The sequence below is a fragment of the Oxyura jamaicensis genome, chromosome 6 (assembly GCF_011077185.1).
Source record: "Oxyura jamaicensis isolate SHBP4307 breed ruddy duck chromosome 6, BPBGC_Ojam_1.0, whole genome shotgun sequence".
Classification (NCBI taxonomy): Eukaryota; Metazoa; Chordata; class Aves; order Anseriformes; family Anatidae; genus Oxyura; species Oxyura jamaicensis.
The window spans coordinates 5,341,611-5,368,654 of record NC_048898.1 but is presented as its reverse complement, the minus strand read 5'-3'; the positions used below and the strand labels follow the sequence as shown (position 1 = coordinate 5,368,654).

Here is a 27,044-nt window from a genome sequence, read left to right as displayed (position 1 = left end):
GGGCGGGGCCGGGCCGGGCCGGGCGGGGCCGCGGCCATTGGGGCCCGGCTGCGGAGGGGACGCGCGGCCGCCGCCGCCATGGTGTCCTGGATGATCTCCCGGGCCGTCGTGTGAGTGCCGCTGGCCGACGGGGCTGGGGGTCGGGGCCGGGCCGGGCTGTGCCGAGCCGAGCCGAGGCGAGCCGAGGCGAGGCGTCGCGGCGCTGGCGGTGCCCGGCGGGTGCGAGCGGCTGCCGCTGACCCCCGAAGCGCGGCCCGGAGCTACCGAGGGGCGTGAGGAGGGGGCTGGGGAGGGCGAGCTGGCGGCTGCGGGGAGGCGGGCGGCCGTACCGCCTGCTGCCGCCTCAGCGGGGCCTCGGCAGGCAGGGGGTGAGCTGCGGGTGAAGGTGTCACCTTCCTGAGAAAGGGTAAGCTGCGAAACCTCTGGTCTCCTCCTCATACATCGCGCCGTCCTTGGAATTGAAGGTTACGTTGCTGTTTTGGATGTGAGCAACGCTCGCGATAAATGTAGAGTTCTATGGGAGAAGGTGAGCCTCCCTCGTGCTCCGTGCTGTGCAGCGCTCTGTGCTGGCCCCGCTGCTTGTGGGGCCGCTGGAGTTGGGATTTACTGCCTGGGAGCCTTGGCCAGGTGTGCGGAGCGAACCTGCTCACAGGGCAGCCCCCCGGGTGGCAGAGTGCCCTGTGAAGGACGTAGTGCGTGACCCAAGCCAAGCGTTAATAAACAGGGCTTCCCCGTTCTGCTGTGACAAACATCTCCCTGAAGCTGTCTGGTGGCACTTCACATGAAAGCTTTATCCTGTCAGGAAGCCTTCTCGTAATGCAAGTACACTTCCTTGCTGCCATCTCGTCACCTGGATGAGTAGCAGTCCTGCATCCTTCTCCCTTCCCACTGCCCTCCGTGAGACTTGTCAGGTAATTGAGACCTGCTAAATAGAGAGAACCTGGTGTTCCAGGGCTGGCAGGCTTGGAAGAGGCTGTAGGAAGAGTTGCCGTTGGCTCGCGCTGCCAGCAGGCTCTTCCCACGGCAATACCTAGCACTGGAGGGGAGATGCATAGGCATGCTTTCTGGAAGTCAAATGTAGCTGCTGAACCTGTTTCTGCTTTGGAACAGAAACACCAACCAGCGAATCTTTGGTTTAACTACTTCTTAAACTGCACTGGCTGTAAAAGCGGTATCAGCAGCGCTGAGCACCTCAGCTTCCAATGAACAGATTCTTGTTGCCTTTTTTTTTTTTTTTTTTTTTTCTGTGAAATAAACCACTAAGGATTGTATTTGCATTTTGAGAACTAAGTCCTCTGGCCAAACCAGCATCATAGGGACTGCAGATCGATATATGCATTGGAGTGCCTGTTATTGCAAGAGATAATAAAGGACAATGTATTATGCAGTTGGGTTTCTGGTTGCTGTTGCTCCATCATTTGTGTGTGCTAATTATTTTTGCTAAAAAGGGAGTCTTTATACTATTTATAAACTCTCTCCACCTTCTTGTGTCCTTGTTTCGTAGCTGTGGGATTTAACCAGTTTGACAGTGTTCCTCTGCCCAGGAAGAGGGGAGTGCTCAGTGTATCTGAGAGAGAACTTCCTAGAGCTGGGAGTCTGTTTAACTTTGCCAGGAGAGGACTTTATGTAGTCTGGAGACTATTGTTTAACTTTGCTTAATAAAGCAAAATTCATGTGGAAAGGAAAGGCGAAATTAAATAGAGACCATGAGACATTAGAGGTCTTCAATCAGGCGGTCTCGAGACTGTCCTCCTTGTTCTCTTTGCTCAGCGTTCATTATGCCATCTTCCTCCATCTGTTTTCCTTCCTGGTATCTTTCCAGTCTGTTCCAGTGGCTTTGTTTCCCTGACTTGTGTGCCATCAGTTGAGAAGAAATATGCTACCTTTTCCTTACCCCCCTTAAGAAAGATGAAAATACTTTTAACCAGCACATAGCCACTAAGACCAGAGGTTCTCTCCTACTTACTGTAGCGTTTTAATCTTAGCTTGGTGACTTTGTTGTGTATGAGAGCCGTGGAGCTCCTATGCTGTCTGTAGCAAGTCCAAAAAGCCCTGTTGCCGCGTTTGTGTAGCCATCAGGAATACTTGTTTTCTTCACGAGTGCTAGTAAGGGGCAGTGGTTGTTCTAGCTGCTGCTGCAAAATTCCTCCTCTTCTGACTGACCTACTATTTTCAGGGCCAAAAGAGCAGCAAAATGTGGATTTGTGGGTGTGTCATAGTGCCCTCTACTGACTTTTCACACGGAGGATTTTTGTGAGGCACACTTGCCAAGGAAACTCAGTTCTGGTTCAGGTTGAGAGTCTGTAATTTGGGGTTGATCAACTCCACTAAAAATAGTTTCCTTAAAACTTTAAGGAAGTAGGGAATAGAAGTAGTAGAGAATTAGAATTTGTAATTGCATGTGAATTGTCTTGAAGAGGCATGCATGGGGAACAGGGAGTGGTTAAAATTCGTTGCTTCGTGTTACCATTGCCAAAAGTTTGCTTTAATGAATTTTTTTCTCTTTGCTTTCTAAGTACTTGGGCATATAAATGTGCAATGCCTTGCACTAGTGGTATGTCGTCTTTTCTGTCAAGAAGCCAAAGACTTGAAGCACATAATTAGGATACCTTCTCATTTTAAAGTTTTCCTTCTATAGGGTGCTGTTAGAGTAAGCACAGGTTATTAATTCTAAAGCACTGGCTATTGCAACAGTTCTAAGAATGATTACTGAAGTGTTTTTCCTTTTCCTTTTCTGCACTTCCAAAACCAACAAAAAGTTAGTAATTTGTTTCAGGGTCTCAGAAAGCTTCTCAAAATAGGACACCTTGTCAAGTACTTGGTCTTTAGTGGTGGGAACTTTTAAATTCGTGGCTGCCTGTTTTGTAAGCTTCTAATACAGCCTGCGTCTGACTTAGTCTGCTTTGATTGCTCATTCTTCTCGTTTGTAGGGTCTGAGCAATTGTGTACACATCAGTTGCTGAGACAGTGTATTTAATAGTAAACACACTGAGTACTTGTCAGTCACAGCCTGGTATGGATGAGATCAGACTCTTCTCTTGTGCCAAGCAAAGATGTGATGCATCCTAAATACAAAGTAGATGGCCATTTTGTTCTTGCAATCTGTTGAAGCAGACTGTCTGCTGTAATCTGTTAACTTTTTTCCCCTCCTCACTTAAAAACTAAAGTTTCCCCATCTGCGTTGCTTTGCAGCACTTTTTGCCCTTGTATTTAAGTTCATTTTCTTTTCACTCCAGTTACCCTGAAGTCCTGGTAGCTGGAAGGGGTGAGCTGTAGTAGGCCCCAGGAGAATGCGTTTTTCAGAGCTACTACTAGCTGCTTTTCTCTCTGCCTGTGTTCCCGACCTGCATTTTAGAGCCTTGCAAGGAGCAAGAGATGTACAAATAAACAATTCAGCGAGCGTTCCTTGGTTCTGGAATAGTCCATAGCTACGTGAAGCTGGGCCGAGACTGGGGCACAGGGAAGGTGACCTGAAGATAAGTAGTGGTATTGGCCTTTCAGTTTCTGCTACTCGACAGATTAGAACTGTTTATTTTGTCACAGTTTCCCAGGCATTGTCTTATTCTGCTTTTAGTATTTCATTTTTGTTTGAGATGTCCAGACTTGCAGCTGCCCCTGGAATTGCTAGACATCTGAGAGAGCACAGCTGAAGCCATAGCTCCTGTATCGATGGCACAGTCATCGGGAATCTGTTTTAGAGTGGCAGTGATGTTTTACGTAGCTGTGCACACTTTGTAGACCTGGATTATATCTTGCTCTTGGAATACAAAGTTTTTTTTTTTATTAAAAACATGTACGAAAATATATTCACTCACATTTGCTAATGAAACTGCTGACAAACATGTTGCTTGAAGCAACGATAATTTGTTATGCTGAATTGGGTAACGATACTGCCACATGGCGTGTGGAAGTAAGAGCTATATGCAGCCCAGCCTTCTGGGCAGAAGGGCCACTTCTGGGAGAGTTTCTTCAGCTGCTTGTAGCCTGCGCTTCTTGTGGTTGGATGCTTCCAGCTGAAGCCTGGAAAATGTTGCGTGCTGTTGGATGCCGAATGTCTTCCAGTGTCAAGACCTATAAATTGCAGCCGCACTTGTGGGGGGCAAGGATTTGCTGTCATAGTGAGTGACAGAGATGGAGAGAGGTGCTGAAATGGCCATCTCTCCGCTGAACTGAACGATTTGGTCATCGTGTGTCAGTTATCCTTGACTCTTAGTGCTGTGCTTAAACATCTAACCAGCTTGTTGCTGGGAGGAGCCATCCTCCCTTCGCCCTCCCCTCACCGTCTGCTCTCTGCAGGGTCCAGAAGTTGTGCAGCCACAGGATGATTCTGGTCATTTGTCGACTGAAATGAAAGAGGATCCACTTTGATTAGTGGCAGTGAACCGAACCGGCTTGTTCTGCTGTCACGTAGTTGCTAGGTGCCATGTAAGTGCCATGTTGAGAATGAAAAGTTGCAGGGGGAAAATACCATTGTTTTCGGCGTCAGCATATTGCCAGGCTGCTTAAAACATACTCTGGAGCTGCCTTCTTCGCTTACACATTGCTGCTTATTCGTTCCTGTGCTGGATCTCGTTCCAGTAATAACAGTGCAGCTGCTCTCATCAAACAAGGTGTCAGGATTTTTAAAGGGCCTTAAATTTTATAGTGGGGAATCTGTAAGTATATCCAAGTCTAGGGTTTAAATACATTGTTTATGTTCAAGTTTAAAATCCTTTATGTAATTGAGCAATGAAATCATAAGAATGCTTCTATCTGTAGCTCAGCTTCACAGTTGGGTCATCTGAACGTGCAGCAAAAAGCGCCCGCTCGCTAATCCTGACTTGTAATACCTATTCTGCAGGCGAGTGCAATGACAAACAAGGTCTGGCAATCTGTTGGAAATAAGTGTCCCCACTGCCTGCCTGGCACACCTTTCCTTGTGTCAATGTTTGCTGTGCAGTCGAGCTGCTCTTTTCTCGCCCGTGCTTATGGCAGTCTGCAGATGCGGAGCATGCGTGGTCAGCGCTCGCAGCCTATGGCGAACTGCAGCTCGCTGGAAACAGATGGAGCACAACTAGAGGCGTGCTGCAGAGTCTGACATTCTTACTTAATGATCTTGGCATGTACTCTGTTACAAAACGTGCTGAAATCCACATCTGTGTCCTATGCATTGCAGATAAAGGAATACCAAGAACTGCATGGTCTGGCACAAAAGGACGTTTCTAATTAAAACAAACAACCTCCGCTCTTGTATGTTCTGCAAACCAATGTCTGCTCTGTCAGAGCATATTTTAGGATCTCAAGCAGTTCTGCAGCATAGATGGAACAGCTTGCCTTTGCTGGTTATTTTGTACATAGAGCCAACTCCTGATATGCTCTTATAAGGACATCTCTGGGGAAGGCCCCAAGCTGAATTCTGATATTTATATATATGAATGTGCATATATATATATAAAAATATATAAAAACTGCTTTGGATTAATGCTTTTAATCCTTGATCAGAAATTCTTCAAAAATATATGTTAAAATGTGTCTGGCAAAACCTCTATTCCGGTGTTTCATGTGCAGAGCTTTCTCTGCCATTATTGGTCCTTTTTTTTTTTTTTTTTTTTTTTTTTCCCCGATGTCTGAAATTTCAAAACTTCCACCGTTGTGTGGAAGTACCTTTTAGCCCTTCCGGGTTTTTAGGGAACAAAAAGAAGAAAATATTACAGCTGAAAACAGTATGATCTGTTGTGAATCTTTCAAATTCTGCAGGCTTGCCGAAATAGATTGTAGCAATTTACTACTGCATAAATGGGATTAGGTATGTAAGAATTTAGGTAGGAAACATATATTGCAGTTTTTTTGCTGACCAGCCTGACTTGAAACATGGCTAGCTTGGATGAGACAGGACAGCCAGTGCGATGAGGAGCTTTCAGACACGGTGCAGTTAAAACACCCGCGAGTGGCTCGCTGTGTGCTGAGCCCTTGCTGATAGTTCCTCGCTGAGTTTATCCCTGACAAAATAACAGGGCGTTTCTTGGTTTCTGTTGTGCTGTATGGCTAGTCTGCAAGCGCTGACGTGGAAGGAGGTTTAAATAGGTGAATGTTTTCCCTGTGTTAATCATCTCTGAAATACTGCTCACATATCCTGAAGACAGTTGGCACTTGTATTTGGTGTTGAAAACTAATGCACTGCAACTTCTTTAAAAACCCTTTAACTCTGCATTAAAATGCAGGGATCCACAAAAGGAGAACTTTCCTGAAGTGAGAAGTCTGACATAATGCTTTGCTTTCTTCTGCTAATAAAGAGAGCTGTTGGAACTTGCACTGCTGGAAGGGGAAAATCGGAAAACAGTTTGTGCTTGTGCCTTCCAACAACTGTCTGGTTCTTGTTATTTCTTCCCCCCACCTCCTTTACTAACACGTTGATCAAAACCATGTAAAGGAGAAGAAGGAAAATGGTCACTAGCTTAGGGATGTCTGGGTTAGTTTTGATAATAACATTACCTTAAGCTGTAACGTTAACGAGAACCTAATTCTTTGGCACTATGATCTTGTTATTCACTTTTGTCTGCCAGTGTTTTTTTTTTTTCCACACTAGGACTCAGTTCTAGAACACATGGTTTCCCTTATGTCTAAAACCAAGTCTACCGTTACTCAGATTACGCATATTTACGATTAGGCTGTTTTAGAGGCCATAGAAGAAACTGACCTGTTCACATGCTTCAGCAGTGACCAGCTTAGAGTTCATTTAGAAGACAGTATGTCCACGGAAACATAAAGCACCTAGTTTTAGGGATGGCTGTAGTGGTCATTAGGTTGCCAGAGAAGCCATTTAAAGTGTTGGTTTCACAGTTCAGCATACACCTCTTCCAGGGGTGGTACTTCGTGAATAATAATGAACCTTAAATGCTTCAGACAAAGTGGAATTTATATTTGTATAAAGAAGATTATGTGATTGGGCAAATTATCTTTCCTTCACTGATGGAAAAGGTACGCTTATATTCACTCTATCTTCTGGATTCCTGGCCTGTGGATACGCTACCAGTCAGGCATTAACTGACTTCTCCTCTCAGAAATGAGCCTCTGGTTGGTTGGCGTGGTATGCACTACTTCTTAGGAACAAAATCTACCCTCAAACCAATTTAATGCATGAGTCTCTAAATAGAAATCAATAAATGAGTGGGGTTCAGGACCAAGGAAGTGAATTTATTTTTTAGCATGATATTTCTGACCTTAAGGGGAAGTTACTAATACAGCTACGTGAAGAAGTTTCTTAGAGATTCTGCACGTTGTCTGTTCTTAACTTGGTGTCTGGCAGTATTCACAGAGTGTCTCTAAGCACAGGTTATAATTGAGGAAACACACATACTTAGGAACAACAAGTCCAGATGTTATCTCAGCAGTATCTGCCAAATACAAATTTCATAGCACAAGCCTTTTCCTGTGTACAATGGCAAAGTTGGTTTTCTGAATGCTCCAAGAGGCTTCAGAAATACCTTTCTGGGTCTTGATAAGATTAACAGAACTGTTTGGAAATCAGGGTCCTTAAGGCAAAAATGTAGAGATGAGTAACTTCTGATGATCCAAGGCGAAAAATAGCTGTCTGAGAAGAGACAGACTAACTTCAGTAACTGGTGTTGTGTGGTTGCATCCATTTTCTTTGCTCAAATCTTTGTATTTTTTGTAGCATTTTCTTGGGAGAAGCAGGACCTTTGAAGCTGGTCTGCAACAGCATCTTTAGGTTATAAGATGTCTAATGATTAAGTTGGAGCATTTTGTCCTTCAGGGTATGAACTTTGCTTTCTTCTTTAAAACCAAGCATACAGATTCGTGTTCCACGTGTTGTGGGGTTTGTAGCAGTGTTGAATGCTTTAAATTAAAAAAAAAAAAAAAAGGCAACCGTATGGTAAAAGCATGGCTACATGCAGTGTGGTTTATCTTTCATTTACAAATGGCTCAGAAATAAAATGTGGTTTATCCTGGAACGAGCAGAAGCAATTCTTAGTTGGGACCACTTCTATTTTAAATGTTAGCTCCCTATAGCAAATCATTTTGATGTTGATGGTTCTTCAGAAATGTCGAGGGAAGATACTCTCACAGCAGAAAGCTGTGGCATGATCGTGCATTTGAACTAGTGGCATTTTCTCAAGATTCCAGCTGATCGATTTTTTGTTAACTATATTTTTTTCTGTGGTCTTGGAGGAAACGTGTCTAGGCCACAGGTGATCTTCAGGCAGAGGCCAGGATGGTGAAACTCCAGCACCGTGGGTAGCTTTAAAACCACATTCCAAAGCAGAAAAAAGCTTTAGACTACCCAAATAGTAAGAATAAAACGACCTTCGGAGTATATTGACGGCTTTCCTAAAACATCAACAGCATTAGAAGTTCTAGGTAATTGAACTTCCATGGTTTGCGTGGGATGTCAGGTCACTTCGTTGCCTAATGCAGCTCTTCAGATGATAGAAGAAAACATGCTTGAATACTTCAATACAAAGAATTTCTCCCCATCTCATGCAGTTGAGACTTGAACGTCTGTGTTGTGTAATTGTGCACAGGGCTACTGCAATGATTTCCACAGCTTAATCTTGAAATAATATAACTTAAGGTAAATAGGCCGAAGTTATTGCTGAAAAAAAAAAAATCCAGATGACCAAAATGTTCTTCTTCCCAGCACTGAAAGAAATTACTCCAACAAAATACTGAATTATCTTGCTTTGGGACTTAGATATACTTATGAGTGAGGCTACTTTAAATGTGAAGTAGAATTGTTGTAATGATAATGTGTGTCTTGCAGCACAGTCTTATAAAATAGAGCTTATGCTACATGACTGTTCCGTTTTACATCTGTGTAGGTATCAGCTTTCATCTTTGAACTTGAAAATAATACCTATCTCAATTGTTTTCTTACCTACTCCATAGAATAAGCTTTTTCACGCATGTGCTAAATATAGAAAACATCTGCTGAAAGCTAGTTTGATTTAAAAAAACAAAACAGCAACAAAAAAAAGATCAACTGATCTCTAAGTGACATCTTTAATCCAGCTGACAGTCCGAGTTGATTATTAAAAGAAAAGCACAGCTTAGTGCAGGAACACGTCTCTGACTTGGAACAAAGTCATGTCAGGTTGTCGTAAGAGCTGTGTGAAAAGCAGATGCGACCTCTCATAATTGTTGGTTAGTTCCTGGTGCTCAGTCATGCTCCTGTCTGAAGGCACAGCTGGCTGCTCTCAGGCCATAAACACTTGAGTGGCAAACAGTCAGCAGGAGGTGAATTTGGGGAGTATTAAGGCAGATATGAAGAAAGATAGCTTATTTGAAGTTTCAGTAGGTGTGAGCAGCTTTGGAAATCAGTGCATCTCCAGCAGGGATGAAATTCTGCTCTTGAGCCGAGAGCTAGGTGAGAGATTTAAAGCTACTTAATAAGGATGACTTTGTATTGAAGGCCTTCAGTGCTGACTCTCTGTCACGTGGAAATGTTACAGACAAATTCAGTTCCTCTGTGTGGCTGCTTGGGAGTTACGAAATCACCTGCTGAGTATTCTGCATAAATGGCTGATCTTAGTAAGCATGTAAACAGGAAACAGTACGGGGGTATTCGGGATGCTATTAGGTAGTAGTCAAACACGTATGTTGGATCAATTATTACGCAGGCACGTAGAGGAGTGACTCAGACTTGTATAACCATTTCTATTCCTACTACGGTTTCTGTTTGCTTTCCAGTAGTAGCTTTTTTGAGTTTTCCATGCTGCTGGGTTTGTTGGGCTTTGGGGCTCTTTTTGAACAGGATTTGAGAGGTGTTGTTCCATGACGTGGTGATGTTATCTCCAGGCTGATCCCTGGAGCAAGAGGTGAGTTGTTTTGCAGGGTTTATGTTCAGGTAATGCCCTGAGAACAGAGACTGGGAGAGCTGTGCTGTCAGAGCAGTGATGCAGCATGTCCCTGTGGAAGGCAGCGTCCAGGCAGACTTGGACAAAGAGGGGTAGCCTGGATTTTGCTCTCGGAGTGGTTTTTAGCTGTACGCTGTCCTTACTGCCAAAGGCCCTTAAGAGAGAGCTGATGCAACGTGCGTGCAGTAGGTTTGTTGCTGGCAGAGTGGGACTCAGGGAACTCGTATCTGGGGTGTGTTGCTGGCTGGCTGAACTGGCCTAGTAGGCTGCAAGCCACGTGTAGGCTCGGAGCTGGGAATTCCTAGGTGCTTCGCTCTGAAGGAGGCAGCACATCTAATGTGGGTACAGGTATCGAGTTAAGTGTTACAACTTCTCTTTGATCTTTATTGTATTATCTACGATTTTCTAGCTGCAAGTGGGATGAATAACAGGCAACCTCAGAAATATTGTGAAAGTTTCCAGTGCTTTCAACTCTTTGAGCATATGGGAATTCTTAACAGAATGCATTTATAAGTGAATTATAGGTGATAGTGGCAGGAAAGGGCAAGTCCTCATTCTGGGCTCGAAGAAATTTCTCTGCAGAGCAAATGGGTTAATTAAAGATAACAGTGTCCTCTTGGCATCTAGGCCTTGGTTTCTCTGGGAGAAACGTGGCGAGCCTATGCAAATAGGCAGTCAGCCCTTTCTGGTGTGAGAGTGCGTCAGTAGTTCTGTACAGGTCCCAGCACTGAACTTCTTTTATAGAAGGGGTTTTTGTTATGTTTTTGTGCTGTTTTTAGACTTCTGTGGTTCAGGCAGGGCTGTTTTCCATGTTGAAAGAACTTGAAGAGTATCTGGCAACAGGTTGCTTATTTTGGTGTAAGGCAATACAAGAGCATTCCATACGCATGAGTGCATAGGATACAGAGCTCCAGGCTCTCTTTAGTGTACTGGGAGAAAGGCTTTAATAGTCTCCTATCAGACTGCTTGTGGTTATTATACTTAGCACTTCACGAACGCTCCTGATACAGGGATCTCTGACTTTCTAGTGGGATTGGTAGGGAAGTCACTTTTCCTCCTTAAAACTTCTAGGTGACTTCTGCCCACTTGAGTAATTGCGCTAGTTTGGGTTATGCTGTGCTTTGGAAGAAGCTGGCAGTTGTTTAGGAGGATTCCAGCTTTCTACGCTGAAAGGTTAAAAGCCAGCTTGCTCAAAAGCCAGCTTGCTCAGCTCAAGAATGTGCTTTATTCAGACCTGTCAGTGCTTCTGGGTATATTCTTTAACTCTTGAGACTATTTTTCCTATGGCTTGTTGGGATATTCTCTCTCTAAGAGTGCCACGGAGGTTTTAACAGATGTGTTTCTGATTGCATTCCTGCCTTTCGTTAACTGCAGTCTCCCACAGGAGTTGAGGAGTTTAAGGTTTGCTACTGTGAAGAGACACATTCTTTCAACAGATTTATGTGATTCCTATGCCCGCCCCCCTCACCCCTCCATATATCTCTGCCCTCGCGTAAGGGCGGGGGGGGGGGGGGGAGGGAGGGAAGGAAAAATAGGATGCAACTCAGTGTGAAGTTAAGGAGCTTATCATCATGTTCCCCCTCCCTGTAACAGACTAGCATTTTGACCCCAAGTTGTTATGTGCAATTACTTGGGTACGTACTCTTTTAAGGTAGCATGTTATGGCTAACGTCATGTATCTGAACATTGTCCAGTAGCAAAATGCAACTCAGTTCTGTCCAGTGTTGGAGATGAGTCTTTGTTTAGCATAGTGCCTTTCAAAAGCATTCAGGACAAAAATGTCAGGCTGAGCTTTTGTTTGTGTGAACACGTGAAAACCGAGGCAAGAGCTGGCTTCGTCCAGAACTTGCTGCCTACCCAGTCGTAATCCTCGGGGGGTGCCGGGGAGGCATGACGGAGGGGCTTGCTTTTTCCTTTGAATTGTAGTTTTTTTTTTTTTCCTTCTCTGACTACGATTCTTACAAATACTCATTATGCCTTATTTTGAGTATGCGTACCACACAAATGTTTAACAGCTTTAACTTCTTTCATAACTAATTAGACTTAAATTTCACCACCCTCAAAAAAGAAGAAAAAATGAGACAAGTCTTAACTGCTCTTCTTCTATGAGTAGCAGCATGTAGTTTGAGCAAATGAGTTACTGCTTTTCCAGGGTGTGCTGACTGAAACCTCTGTAGACACTTTAAGAAATATGACCATATCTTCCTTTTTAAGATCAAGAACAGCCAGCCAATCCAGCATTGCTCTTCAGACTGTTTCATTCTATTATTTACTTTCCAGTAAGAAATTTTGCTTTCAGAAGGAGTCTTGCTTAAATTAAACTCTGTAAACATGACATGGAGTAGTATTTGTAGCAGAAGCAAAGGAATACTAACGACATGAGCCTAGTTTCTGCATCGATGCAGTTGTGCAGTGCAGGTACGGCTTTGATATCACATACAGCTGGGAGTCGCCTACATTACTCCTGGTATTGGTGTGGTGCATTACCATCTCTTGGGAAAGGTTGGTTGTGGAGGGGATGGAAGGTGCTCCTGTCATGAATTGCAGGTAAAGACTGGTATTGGGAAGGGAAGATGGACAGGGCCAGCAAAGTAAGTGTATCAAGAATTTATATTCACTTCCATGGTTTTATGGAGACGGTGGATTTCTTTTTCTTTTTTTTCTTCCATTCTCCAGCCTGCCAAGTGCTGTCAAGTGATCCTTCAGGATGTAGGTACATATTTCTACTGTAGATGCACACATTAACAAATGTCTGGCTCTGTATCAGTCTGTGCCAAGATCGTCAATCTGTCAGTGGGTGGACAAATCAGTGTCATCTGTTATCAGACTTGTTAGGGAGCTTAGCAAATGGTGCTGTCCCCAAAGAATCTTGTACTGAATGAGTGTCCTGAATAGCTTGTAATAGTAGTGCATAGTTGGGGCCCTTGTCTTCCTGAATTTCAGAAAAATAAATAAAAGAATCAAGTTCCAGACACTTCCTTGCTTCTGGTAATTCTTTGGCAATGTGAACTGACTGAAGTCATAAATGGACTGTTGGCTTAATGGCTTAGCGTTTTGGGAGTCTTGAGGCAAGTAGTCCTTCTGAGAGACTTAGAGGCTTTCACTTTATTTCTATCTATATTTTAGATGTTAGCTTTAGTGATGTTTACAAGCCAGGCTAAATAAGTTCTGTGCTAAAGCAGTGTGCGTAGAGGTGACTGTTTTGTTTTCCAGTTATCAGTCAGACGCAAACTCAGCTGCTTCACTTCAGAAATGAGTGTTTTAAATAGTTGCACACTTAAAAGCTATTTAAAGCATTAAAATGCACATAACCTACTGTCTTACACAACTGTATGGATATGCAAATGCATCATTCTCAGGTTTCAAGGGTTTGTTATTGGTTTTGCCTGGTTTGATTTTCATCTCCTGGTATATTTGAGAAACGAGTCTCTTTAAATGAGCAAAATGCCTGTAAAGGAGGTGGCTGTACCAAAAAAGGAATACTCCCCTAGCTGCTGAGTACAGCTGGAGAGCTGAAATAGCTAGGCGTACAACTGGCAGGGAAATTACATTGGTAAGCAGGATTATCCATATATCTGCTGGTGAAATACAGCAAATGACATCACGCTCAGCTGAGATCTGTTTCCATCTGTGGAAGCTGGCTTTGTTCTTATCCGCTGTATTAGTGCGGCATGCTAATATACACTGTGAAATACAAAGTGCATTTTAAAAATAGCACTTAAGCTTTTAAATTTGAAAAGCCAACTATTTTGATAGTTGGGCATGTCCTTAAAGTGTGTCGTGAAGTTACTGTAAAAACAGCAGAGGAAGAGTGCATTTATAGTGTGTAGCAGGAGGTGCTGCTAACAACACTGAGATTTTTAGGGGTATCAGTGCAAACAGGAGAAATATTAGAAAATGCCCTGCTGTTGTAGCTTTGTCGCTGATGCCGATTGTGCCTGGGCTCCTTGCGGCTGCTGTTTCTGCCTCTGCCTCCAGTCAGCTGCAGTGAGCTCTCCTACTCTTGCCTCTGTACTGATCTGTGATTTATCGATTGAGGGTATATCTGAATTTGCTGACCTTCAGCCATGCTTCCTGGAGATGAGAGATTTTTTTGTTTGGTTGTTTTTTTTTTTTTTTTTTTTTTTTTTTTTCTGTTAAAGTGCCTGGTAGCTTTAACTGAGACTGGGTGACTTCGTGTGAAGAAGGTAATGATGCCAGAGTTGACAGAGGAGTCATGCCATGCTCAATGTCGGCTCTAGGGAAGAGTTAAAACCTTCACCGTACTGGTTCCTGTTATTACCAGCTAAGTGTGCTAATGTCTTTCATTCTTGGTCTTATCCACCCATTTTCTGGGGAGAGGAGGAAAGAGATGAAAACTCTGGTTTTCCTCCATCAATGGACAAGTTCTAACGCTTCCATTTTACGGCAGCATTGAACACCAGTAAGTGACAGCGTATTGTGTTACGTAGTTCTTCGGTTTTAAAAATGAATTCCAGAAGATTTTTTTTTGAGTGAATACTAAAAGCTGATAACCTTGCTGCCTTTTCCACCTTGATTTACTAGCTCCCAGGATCTTATAGGAGCCATGAATCAATGTGATGTTGACTACTGGAAGTTTAATGTTATTTTAGATGATGCCTTACTGTTTTTAATTTGTTTCCCCCTTTTTATAATGGAAATAATTACACTTCCCAAATAATAAACATTGCTCCATTTGAAATTCTCATTGTGATGTCTGTAATGTTCCCAGGCATGAACAAGTCACTTACATGTAGAGTAGGAAGCAATTGGTATTTTTCTGATTTGACCAGGTTTGAGTAAGACCAAGGTTTGCTAGCTGGGAAAAACTAGCTATCTCTATCGTATTTGTCTTGTGCTAGTTACAATTCTCTGTTAACGTGAGGTTGCCTTTAGCTTAGCTTGCAGTAGCTTACTGCTACTGTAATAAACTTTCTTCTTGAAGATTGGTCGTTTCCAAACCAGTGTTCAAAAAAAAAAATCCACTTTGTCCTAATATGGGCTTCTAGCAGATTTTATAGGATATCAAATGGGGAAAATTACTGCTTAAATTTAAAAATAAAATTAGGCTTTTATTTAAAAAGCATTATTACCTGACAGTAGGGTGAAGTTAAAACTAGAGACCAAAATCTGTTAAGAAAAAGGTTCAAACTGTTTCTTTCATATGCTTCATAGGACGAAATCTACATGTTCAGTCTTCTAGTAGCTATATAAATAACTTTGGACTGGTTTTGAGAATCTGGGAGATGTACTTAGATGACCAGTAAGTGCTGGCATATCATTATGGCATCTGGCAGTTAGGATGACATTCAGGAACCTCTTCTGTCTTTTCTGTTCAAAGGCATTTCCATGCTTATAAACTCTCTGTTGTATTATTTAATAAAGCTTTCCTTATCTCTGATACTTAAAGGTTATAGTTTGAGCCAGAAGAAGGGAAGGTGACGGGCATTAGAGCTGATGGGTTACTGAACAGGGTATTACCCAGGGACAAAGAAGAGAGGAAGAGCTCTTGTCTACAGAAGTTCATCCAAATTAAGGTTGTTGGATCTAATAATGCTACTTCTGTTTCCAGGACTCACATTGTTTGGGTGAAGTGGAGACCTTGACATCACCAGTCAAAAACCTCTAGTCAGCAGAAATAAAACCGTTCAGGGTTTTTTGACGGTTGCTTTTCTTGGCCATAGGATGAAAGGTGTTTGGATTATAGTAGAGTTGTATTTAGGTAGACTTTAACAGGTTGTGCTGAACTGGATTTCAAATAGTCTGGGCTTCTTCCAAGAGGTATTTCAACACCTGAAATGTGTAGGTAAGCTCACCTGCAGTGGAATAGCAGCTTAGCCTGTTCTTGTTAAAGAGCTTCAGGACCCATCTTCTGCTAACTCCATTTAGCACTAACTGTGAAATTCTGAGCGTCCAGGTCCAGAAGGCAAACTACCGCCATGCTGCTCTGGTTTAGCCCTTTGGTATTAATGTTGCCTTAAGTGATCTGCCGGACACCGTCCCTTCCTACTGCACAGGAAAATGGCCATGGTCATAAACTTGAACAGGGGGGCTCTAAATAGATGTTATGCAAACAGTTTGCACTAAAAGGCCCATTAAGTGTTGAAACAGGTTGTCTAGGGAGGCTGTGAAACCTTTCTTTAGAAGTTTCCACCGCTAACCAGGTGAAGTCCTAAGTAGCCTGGTCCAAATCTGATGTCAGCCTTGGTTTAAGCAGGAAATTGGACCAGATGACTTCGCAAGGTCCTTTCAAACAGAAAGAGACCTGCAAATATTCCTTTATAACTTTCTCCTCCCTCTTTCACTTGTGGCACTTGAAGCTTAGCATTAGAAGCTCTGCTAACCGCCCCCCCCCCCCCCCCCAGCACAGCAATAGATTTCCTGTAAGTTAATAGGAATGTGTTTCTTATCCTGGTATATCCGATGTTGAAGAAAGTATCTCACCTTTGCTGTTAATAATTCTACACTTTTTTAAAAAAAAAAAAAATTTAAAGTACTGTATTTTAACTGTTGGAGATTATTTTAGTATTATAAACAGAGTTCCTACCAAGCAGAAGACTTCTGCCTATGCATCAGAGAGGAGGTTGGAAGATGGGGTATATCAGACTGCAGCTCTCAAATGTACTCTGATGTCTTGTATACTACATGGCAGTATTTATAGTTAACACCTTGTAGAAGATGCAGGCTCTTCTACAGAGAGTTTCTCTTTAGAATTTTCTAAAAATACTTAAATGGGGCTACAATTTTTTTAGAGTTTCTTTAGGGCTAAAACACAAAATAAAGTTTTTTTTTTTTTTTTTTAAGCAGTGTTCTGCAGTGGTTCCACAGGTAGAACCGCTGATTTAAAGCTACCTGCCGCAACCATGAAACCTTAAATTTTAGTTGATTATTTACTTTGGTAAGCTTTGACGATATGAGTTCAAATCTTTTGTGCTGCATTTTCCCCAGGTGGAGTCGTCTTTAGAATACTGTGTGATGCGTCTTCCTTCGCTTAGCTCTGAGCAGTTAATTACTTAAGAGAGTTCTGAACTTTTGGGGAAGATCTCTGGGTGTCCTGAGATGTGTGAATTTCTCTGACATAACCGTGCTGGTGCAGAGATGTAGCCAGACTTCTCTGTGACTGCTGCCTTAGGCCAGTTGGAACTAAGGGCAGGCAGTTGCCTGACTTTACAAAGTGTAACAGACTGGTGAAATAAAAGTCTAGACCTCCTGCAAGGAGGCAGCAACCACAGCTGTTGCATTTATCATGAAGAACAGTGCCACCAGTCTGTGACCAAGATAGTTTTTCCTAGAAAATGCTGTATTGTAACAAACGTTTGTTAGAGCAGATATTTTTTCTGATCCTGCTCTCGCTATGGATTGGTTGGCACCCTCTCACCCTGCTCCCTGCACCTTATGTTTGATGAATTATAGCAGAAATTGGTTGTCTGGGCAAAGTTGGATTAATTCCCACGTGCCTCCATTTCTGTGTGTTGGTTTTGCAGTGTTTTAGCAAAAGGAGCTGAACGTGCTTAACTCTTCGTGTTGTGTTATGATTGTTTTTGCAGAATCTTCTGTCATCTGATGAAAGATGGTTCTAATTCCCTATGATAGTGGTTAGAGGATTTTCAGGTGTGGTTGCACTGCTAAGATGGAAGCAATCTTTTGGTATGGACAGGACTGGTTTTGCTTGCAGCTAAACCAGAAGAGCTACTAGTTTTCCATTACTTGCTGGAGGCAGTCCTAGGAAATTGCTGTCTATGGGGGCATACAATCTCTTCCGTTGGTATTGCTTTTATTCCTGTATATTGCTAAACTTCTTCCAAGCAACCTATAACACTGATTTTTATTTCAAAGTATGAGAGTTTTTTTAAGTTGGTTAGTTTACACTAACATTGTCACTACTTTGCTACATATAGTATAACAAATTCTGAAAACTCTTTTTATTTTCCAATAGGCTGGTGTTTGGGATGCTGTATCCTGCATATTATTCGTACAAAGCTGTGAAGACAAAAAATGTGAAGGAATATGTAAGTCACATTGCTTTTAATTGCTTAATATAGCAGTGACATTTTCATTATGCAGTGTAATAGAATATATGAAAGGTGAATTTGGCTGTCTCAGAATCAGATATAAAACCTGTGCGAGTGTGATGGTAGTCCTGTGATTTCTGTTTGGAACACCAAAGAAGATGGTTCTAATTCCCTATGATAATGGTTAATGGCTTGTCAGACTACTCGTATGGAAAGGCATCCAACATGCTATGCTATATATTTTAGAGGAAGTTTTTAAAACATAAACCTTAGTGTTAGCTGTATTTCAGTGGAATTACCCAAATAATGCAATTTTGGGCAGTGAAGGGGGAAGCTTCCTAATTCTGCCAACACCTTTGGCATAAGCAATTACAGATTTGATTCTCATTGATGATGTGAACAGTGGCAGCATTTTAACTGTCATTGCATAGAAGTCAACAAGAGGTTCAAAATCCATCTGAGAGGAGGGTAGCTCTGGTTAATCCATCGTTCTTCAAAGATGTAGATAAGATGATGTGGAGGAAAGAAGCAGAACAACCAGAAAAATGAGATGGGAAAGATACTTTTGCAGGTCAGAATTAATTTGTTAAATTGGGTACTTTTGGATGTGAACAATGATGATTAACACAAGAATGGCATGCAGTTGCAAGTGTTGGTGACTTTGTTACTGCCTAATTTGATGCAGCTACTAACCTGATTCTCACCTGAACCTTTTTTATTTTTCCCTCCATTTTAACTCTGCTCCTTGACTTAGGACAGGGAGTCAGTGCCATCAGTTATATTAATTTGGCAGTTATAGCGGTGACCTAATGCCGCTGTCTGCGTACGTAATGTTGCTGCTCTGTACTTGTTGCAGTAGCAGAATGCAGTAGATGTTGTTCCTCCTCTTGTATTTCGTGCATTTAGCCAGGCCACTCCATCAAGGCTCTGAAGTGAGCATCGTGTTCATACATCCATGTGCTTTTTTGTGTGCAAGCTGTTTAGACTTTATTTGTGCACAAAGGGCTACTGTCTGCCACAGGTAAGCTTCTGAGAGGAAAAATGATTGAAAATAACGAGAGAATTTCCTCTGTGTCATTGTTTGCTTTACCCTGCCGGGAAAGTGTATAAATGCAAAGAGCTTAAAATCCTGTTTTCCTTCCTGATCCTTCAAAAGGGATTTACAGGGTTAGTAGAGGATGCCAGTTTTGAACTCTAATACAAGCAATCACTTTCAGGTTTCTGTTGACTCTAACAATACATTTTCAAAAAACTAAATGTCCCTAGAATGGTGAGTTTTGGATTCAAATAGTCAGAACAGTTAGCTGTAACTTAGCGTTTTTTTTTTTTTTGAGATGTCTGTTGTTTTGACAAGACTGCTAGTAGGACCTGGAACTGTATTTTTCCAACTGTATTTCCATCATATTTGAAAACAATACTTTCCAGTGACCTGTGGTCTTTGACCAGTGCCTGCATCTGCAGTTGCATACAAAATGTTCATGGGGCTTAGATGAATGAAAAGCATCATATTGTTTCTAAGCTCTCTTTATTTTTTAGTGTAACGCTGACTTTTTCATAGGCAGGGAGTGACAAGGATTGCTCAGTGAATTACCACAGCATTGCTGGTTAGGTTAAGTGTCCTGATAGATCTTAGAATGATCAATGTCTCATCTTCCCAGCTGGATCATTCTCTTTGAAGAGGGTATAGGTTACTGCAGCCTTCCAAATGGCACAGCTCCGCTGCCAGTTATGTTCTGGCCCAAGCCCAACTTCCTTTCCAGGGCTGTGTGTGGCTCAGGACCATCTGTTTTTGTTTGCAGAATTGCAAGAGCTTTATAACAGGGTGAAATTTGGGACTTAGCCACTGCTTCCACCAGTTAAGAACAAGAACAAAAAAAGGAATCTTGATGTGATGTGTATATATATATTTGCTGTCGTGATGCAACAAAATGTTCACAGAAATTTCTTAAAAATTGAGCTTTTATTGCTTCCATTTTTGATAATTTGAAAGACGTGTGTACTTTTAGTTCTAGAAATTAGGATTTGCTCCTTTGAGGAGATTTTTTTGTTCTTTTAATTACCCTGGTTTAATGGAGTCAACTGAAATCTTTGAGGAATCTTTTCACAGTATTACACCGAAGTGCCTGTAATAAGGATCTGAAACATAGCTTAGAAGTCTACCATCCAGTCTTCTCAATTCTTGGCTTCAAAATCCTGACTTGAAAGACTGTGCTTCAGCCAAAGCCAACAAAGATGAGCTTACACTTGATAGAAAAAACAACCAGCAAAACATATCTGTAATCACCCTTTTAACATAAAAAGCAAATCCTGATGAAAGCTTCTTTAACTTTGTCTTTAAGAGCAGCTGATGCTCTTCAGGGCAGTGTCAAAATATTTACAGTGACCTGTTTTTTTTTTCCCCCCTAATTTTTCTGGTATGAAAACCACTGTAAGTCACTTGAGTTCACTTGTCAGGGATATTTTTGTTACCTAATGCATTAGTTGTACTAGAATATGATTTGCCCTGTGTTTTTGAGAGTCTGTGCCCAGATGTCAGCAGGACTCCTGGCAGATGTCTCATGCCCTTCTGCTGTGTTTGTTACTGTTCGTAGCATCCCCAGAGAAACTCCACTTCCAATGTTGTTCATAATTGGGTGAATAGATTAAAGATTTAATACCTTGGGTAGAACATGTTGAAAAGGTCAGTATTTCAGGGCATTTTAAGCATGCAGTTTTGCATGTTTAAGATGATGGGGCAAGGGTGGTTGTTAACTATTTTTATTTCAGGTGTTGACTCTGGTTCATAGGAGGGTCACCAGTCTAAATGTCACATGGCCTGTCAGAGATGACTTCAGCTGTTGTGTACTTCTGTCTTAGCTTATTCAAGCCTGAAATATCTAAATCCTCTGAGAGATTGAAATGAAGAATGTCATCACATGACTGAGTTTCTTTTCAAATTGAAATGCAGAAAACTATTTAAGATAAGTGGGTCCTGTGACAAAGGAAGTAGTTTTAAAGCTTAATGCACAGCTGTGAAATAAGCAGGAGTGAAGTGTTAGGTTTGGACTTAAGTTCACCACACACACAAAAAAAAGTCTTAGAAGTATAGATTAAATCCAAGCCACATCCTCTGTGGGGGAAGTATGTCTGTGTATATTGCTATGTCAAATGGGTAACACGAATTTAAGACTTGAACTAGTATCTTGCAAATGTGGTGGTTAATACTTTGTGGGTGTACCAGAAGAGTTAGCAATCTGTATAGAGCAAAAGAAAGTAAGGTACTGCATCTGTTAGCAGGAGTTACTTTTTTGTAATCCTTTTTGCTTTTTCCTTTTTCATTTGTTTTAAGCATAGATAACATTAGAATTTAAAGAAGGTGTGGGTGTTCAGTTAGTAACAACTGAACAGGCAGTAGTGGTTTGCACTGATGTATTTTGGAAATACTTTGTTTTGGCCACTGATACTTTAGCAAAGACAAATGCACAGAATTACTATAATATTTATTCTGAAATACGTGGTCAGTTTAGAAAACAAGATTTGAACAAATGTTCAAGAAAGTAAGAGATTTATCAAGTGGCTATTAAAATGCAAGTTTTAATGCTCTGTTTTTAAGAGCATTGTCTGATTTTGAAATAGTGATGTATAGTCCTTAAATAAAAAAGCACCCCCCAACAAATAAAAAAAACCCTGAAGCATTAAGATGCCTAGATGTAAATTCTTTTGTGAACAAGAATTTTGTGGTTCTTGGCATGTGAATAGAATTAAAGTTCCATGAAAATGCTTTTGTCTTGCTTTGTTCCAGTGTCAGCACCATAATGCCAAGCACACATGTAGAACCTAATTTCAAAATACAGATGAAGTAGCTGGATAATGGATATGGTAAAGTGAAAGCAAGGGCTATCTGAGTTACTGACACGTGTGTGTGTGTGTGTTTGTGTGTTCTAGAAACACATGGATAAATGTTGAAGAGTGAAATATGCTTTAGTGCTACACTGGGAGTTGCACTTCATGCTTATGATAATCTACTGGCTCTTTACAATGTTTTGCTGTCATCGTTAAAGCTTTCTAGCAGTGGAATCAAATCTGTGAAGCCATCCTGGTTGAGGCTGTGACCCTGGAGATCCAGGCATTTCACTCAGCTCATTGATGCTGCCACCAGTTCCTAGGAACAGAAAACCCTTAGGACCTTTCTGTGATTTCTCTTGAAATCAACTTGATGCAGACCAAGACGCTGTTGAAATTCTTGCTTTGACATCTTTGAACTAATGGACTGTAAAGTGCATTGTGCATTCTATGTAAAGGTGAAATAAAAACTCTTACTGATGATAGTGTTTTAATTTTCAGGTTCGCTGGATGATGTATTGGATTGTGTTTGCTCTTTATACAGTTACTGAGACAATAACAGACTTAACAGTCTCTTGGTAAGAGCCTGCTTTTTATGAATTCTGGATGTAACTATATTTGTTTCGTATGTTCTTTGATTTGTACTGCTGTAACTTTATAAAGAAGTCATACTTGTAGACAGCTTTTTTTTTCCTCAGTAGAAGATTTCAGTGTGTGTATGAAGAATAACATCTGTTTCCAAGCTTGCTGCATGCTGTTGCTTGAAGTAGTGACTACAGAATTTCTACCTTTGCTGAAAAAGCTGAGGAGGGGAAGCAAACTTAGAAATATAGACTATGATTACTCTTATGGTTGTGTAATGCAAAGCAGATATTTTTCCATGTTTTGCAGATGACGGTATATTTCATAAACTAAATCCATAGGTCTAACTTGTTTAATTTATTTAATATAACTTAATGTATGTGAAGAATCCTTTATATTAATATCTAATGGTTTTTTGAAGAGATTTCTTCTTGTTGATTTAATTAGCACGTCATCTTATTCCTAGTGTTGATTTCATGCAGCTTCTGGCTTGCCTTTAGGTTTCCACTGTATTATGAGCTGAAGATAGCTTTTGTTATTTGGCTTCTTTCCCCATATACTAGAGGGGCGAGTTTAATCTACAGAAAATTTCTGCACCCTCTTCTTTCTTCTAAGGAAAGGGTAAGAAATAACTTCTCATATTTTTAATGCCTAATATGCCAATACCATATGCTGAAATGCTAAGCATTGCTAGATAAAAGATCAGCGTGTTACTGGCTTGCAGGGCAGCGGGAACTTGGACTAGAAAAGTGCATATGAATGTCCATATATATGCCTCTGTTTGACTTGGATGAGCAGTCTGTGACTTTCTATTGACACGAGGCAACAACATAGTGTTCCCTGATCTACCCAGTGCACATTGGAGAGCCCAGCTGAGTGGAAGTGATGCAGTTAAATGTTTCTATGGGAAGAGCACGTGCAGTAAGCAGGAGTACAGTACTATGCAGAAGCAGGAGTACAGTTTTAGCAACAACTCTTCACATCACCATTTTTTTCAAGCATACCAAAGTAATATAACTTCGCAGGATGAATGATGTTGGTGACTTTGGTGAGCAAAGTGAAAGGATGCGATGAGAGGCTTTTCACTGAAGTTTAAGGGAGGACCAATCTGCAACAGAAAATAGCCAAACAGAGAATGGTTACAGGATAGTTAGCTTTAGCCAAAGGATGACAAATCTGCATAGTTCTCTTTCAGTATTGTGTATGTAGAAAGAGCAATTAGCAAAGGTGTGAAGACTACTGCTGATAAACCTCACAGTACAGAACAGAGTATTTATTAAGAAGGGTTAGTGCAGGGCTTGACCAATATTAGGTAAAACAGGTAGCTGACACAATTGCTACTGATTGGAACAATAATGTCATCTTGACCGTCTGAAGGTTGAATTGCAAACAGTTTCCAACTTCATAAGCTCAACGGATTTTTCTCTGTAGTTTGCTAGCTATTGTGAATTGCGTTGAAGTTTTTATCTCTAACTCCAGGCATTTACCACAGCTAAAGAGAAGTGTCATGTCTGTATTGTCCTTGATACTTAACTGTGTCAAAGTTCTGGCCTCTGAAACTTTTTTTTTTTTTTTCTTGAACAACATTTGTCTGGCAATTTAAGCTTACTCTGTGAAAGGAACTTGTTACATAGCTGCAATGTTTCTGAGTTGGACAAAAGTAATCTGTTTTATCTTCTTGTTTGAATAGACTTAATCCTTTTTAGAACGAGAGAGTTTAAGTGAATGTAAGATTAGTATACAAAGGCAAGAGTAATTGTTTCATTAAATATTTCTTTGAGGATCTCTTCTGTATTCCCATATTGATGAAAAATAATACTGTGTGGGTAATATGCCTCCTATACAAACGATCCTTTAATACTTAAGTATGTTTTGCTTTAGGAGATTGATGAGTACATCGTACAAGCCAAAGAAAGAGGCTATGAGACCATGGTGAATTTTGGAAGGCAAGGGTTGAATTTGGCAGCAACTGCTGCAGTGACAGCAGCTGTAAAGGTAACTTTCTGCTTACGTTAATTGCTTTTGTCCTTGACATACTTACTGAACAGTGTGGCGGTACTGAGGATTTGACGTTCCTGAATAAAAAGATGAATTCTGCAAATGTGTTGAAAACCTGGAACACAATGTAAGGGCTGCAGCACTGTAGTTCTCATACTATGTCTAAGATGGCTTGTAGTTGTTTTTTCAATGATGGGGATCAGATTACTGTAATTCAGAAGATAGCATGCAATTTTCTATGCAGGCTTTTGGTAAAGATGACCATTGTTTCTTTTCTGTCTCCATTGTGCTTTCTTGTTGATAAACTGTTTAAAGGATTTCTGGCTTCTTTCTGCTGTTTTTCTCCAATCAACTTGAGGTAACTGCATATATGAAATAAGGCATGATAGATTACCACAGATAAGTTATCTTGACACAATTAACTTGTTTGCAACTAGCTGATTGAATTAGTAAATTAATGCACTAAGCATAAACTCGCATATTACTGCTTAGCATACTCTTGCTTTGTTGTCTAATTTCCATTAAATCATGAAGTAAATTGTGGTTGTTATAGATCCAAGTTTGTACAAAACTCATAACATTCAGTTGAATTTCAAAGGGTTCTGGGTCTAAGAAAACAAAGTAAGTGCTTAAGTAAGCTTCTGAGCAACTTGTGGCCCAACAGCAGGGAGTAGAACTGACTAGCATGATGACTTTTTGGCAGTGTATATCACAGAATCATAGAAGTGTTTGGGTATCCTCCCTAATACTCAATTAAAACAAAACACAAAAGTGTGGAAAGTAAGATATGTATATCCTAGCTGAATAATAGTCTCAAGACGATCAGGATTATTTTCCTCTAGTGAATAAATGGAACTGCTGTGTTAGTAGTAACAGGACTGAAAACTGTTAGTAGATAGCAGAAAGCACTGTAGAGATCCCAAGCTGTGACAGTTAAGGAAATGGAGCCAGTATTTAACTTAAATTTCTGTGCTTATACGTAAACTTAGTTAATCAAACTCACTTTTAAAAAATGCATTTTCAAATACTATTTCAAAAAGATGTGGAGAAAGTCCCGCGTATCTTCTGTTCATTTTCTCTCTTTTTAAAGATGCATGTGGATGGTAGTTTAAAAAAATCATTGTTTTAAAATATAGGCACAATGAGCCTGATATACTGAAAACGTGATTCAATTTGATCGCTGGCTCCTTTTTTTGTTATTCAAATTGTTAGCGTTACCTTGAGGCATGAAGTAATGTAGAATGAAATAGAGTATACCTCTAGAGGAATGAAAGTATCCAGAGTGAAAGTAGGTTATTTAAAAGCAAACAAAAATAATAGCAAAACCAACTTCAAAGTACTCTGGGGGAAATTTTTAAGAACTATGCTATTTAAAATGCTAAAAAGGTAAAATGTCTGCCAAACAGCAATCATAACTTACTATGGTATGTACTATAATGATACTTAGGCTCTATGTTTTCCCCATGTCTGTCTGGCAGGCTAAGGTTGGATATGTCCTTGTTAATTCTTTTAGTGCTACAGATACACCGTAAAATAAATAATGCAAATATCTCCTCCCAGTTCTTCTGAAGTATGAGTAACTTTTGCCGAAATGTCATCCAAGTTTGGATTTTTTAGCTATTCAGCTGTGACGGGCAGGATGCCTGCTCTATTTTCTTAAAACTTGCTTAACATGCTCATGAATATTTGTACAGAATTATTTCGGTGCAGATGAGATGCTTGGGCAAAACAACTACTACAATACCAGAGACCTAAAATAGACGTGATTTAAACACTGAAAGAAGAGACTCTCTGAAAATCTTTATTTTGGCATGTTAAACCTCTCTTCGGTTTCTCATTCCAAAAAGCTGAGAGTGACTGCTCCATGCAAGCAAATGGAGACAATGCACGTTCTTGATTTTTGTTCCCTGTTTTTCAGAGTTGACTGCTGCCTCCAGCAGGTGAAAAGATTATCCCTTCAGCATGAGCTGGTGGAGCATGCTATAGTATTTCAGGAATGGAATGCTATTAGTGGGATCAGTCTTGATGGGAAGGAGAAACATTCATTATCACTTCTTTTTTATAGAGCAAGCATGCTTATTCTGACACATTGGATCTCAAATTAGGAGTAGAGAATGTAGGAGGTTAAAGATAAGAAGAGGTCCAAAGAAATTCTCTGCTCACTGAAGTGTTCAAGTAAATGACGCTAAGACCTCTATATTTTCTGACTTGAGTAAATTTGCCTGGATGTCAGTAAAATCGCTTAGAAAATCTGGAATATTTTCAAGAACAAAAGTGGGAAAGACTGGCTTCTCCAAGGGCTGACAAAGGAAGATGGGATTAGCATTGAAAGGCTAGTTGGCTATGTCGGGAAGGCTGAAGCAGACAGGTCAGTCTACTGAAATTTGACATAGATTCAAGAGTGCTCAGCTGTAAAGTTGAAATGTAATTGGCAGGAGCTGTGGCTTAGACTTTACATTCCTATACTGATATTTTTAGCTGCTGCTAGTTAGCCCCTGTTCACATAAAGTTTGTGTCCAGACAACATAATTTGATCGTAAAGCTACTTTTTCCTTAATGTATTGGTTAATCTACACCAGCTGAAATTCAGTGTTTCAAAACTTGCTAAATAGTATACATTAGAAAAGTAAATTGTGTTACTGTCATGTTAATTTTAGAATAAAAATCTTCGAAAAATCTGGATTTCAGGGTACTTAAAGATGAAGCACACTCTAGACTAACTTTTTATTGTGTACTAATTAAGAAAAAAATCGAGGTACGAAAGAATCAGCAGCAA

General features: G+C 40.8%; 1 protein-coding gene across 3 annotated transcripts in view; it reads left to right on the top strand.

Annotated features, from left to right (window-relative positions):
- The first annotated feature begins 6 nt into the window (after positions 1-6).
- REEP3 (receptor accessory protein 3) overlaps positions 7-27,044 on the top strand; it is a 38,918-nt gene continuing 11,880 nt past the window's right edge. The window contains exons 1-5 of one of the 3 annotated variants that reach the window (XM_035329926.1): positions 7-110; positions 17,791-17,863; positions 22,190-22,266; positions 22,771-22,891; positions 24,152-24,265. In XM_035329926.1, coding sequence (XP_035185817.1) covers positions 79-110; positions 17,791-17,863; positions 22,190-22,266; positions 22,771-22,891; positions 24,152-24,265 — 417 coding nt within the window. In that variant the 5' untranslated portion in view covers positions 7-78. Of the gene's footprint in view, positions 111-8,269; positions 8,289-9,796; positions 9,816-17,790; positions 17,864-22,189; positions 22,267-22,770; positions 22,892-24,151; positions 24,266-27,044 lie in introns of those variants that run through there. The other 2 variants (XM_035329927.1, XM_035329928.1) reach the window with 2 other exon arrangements.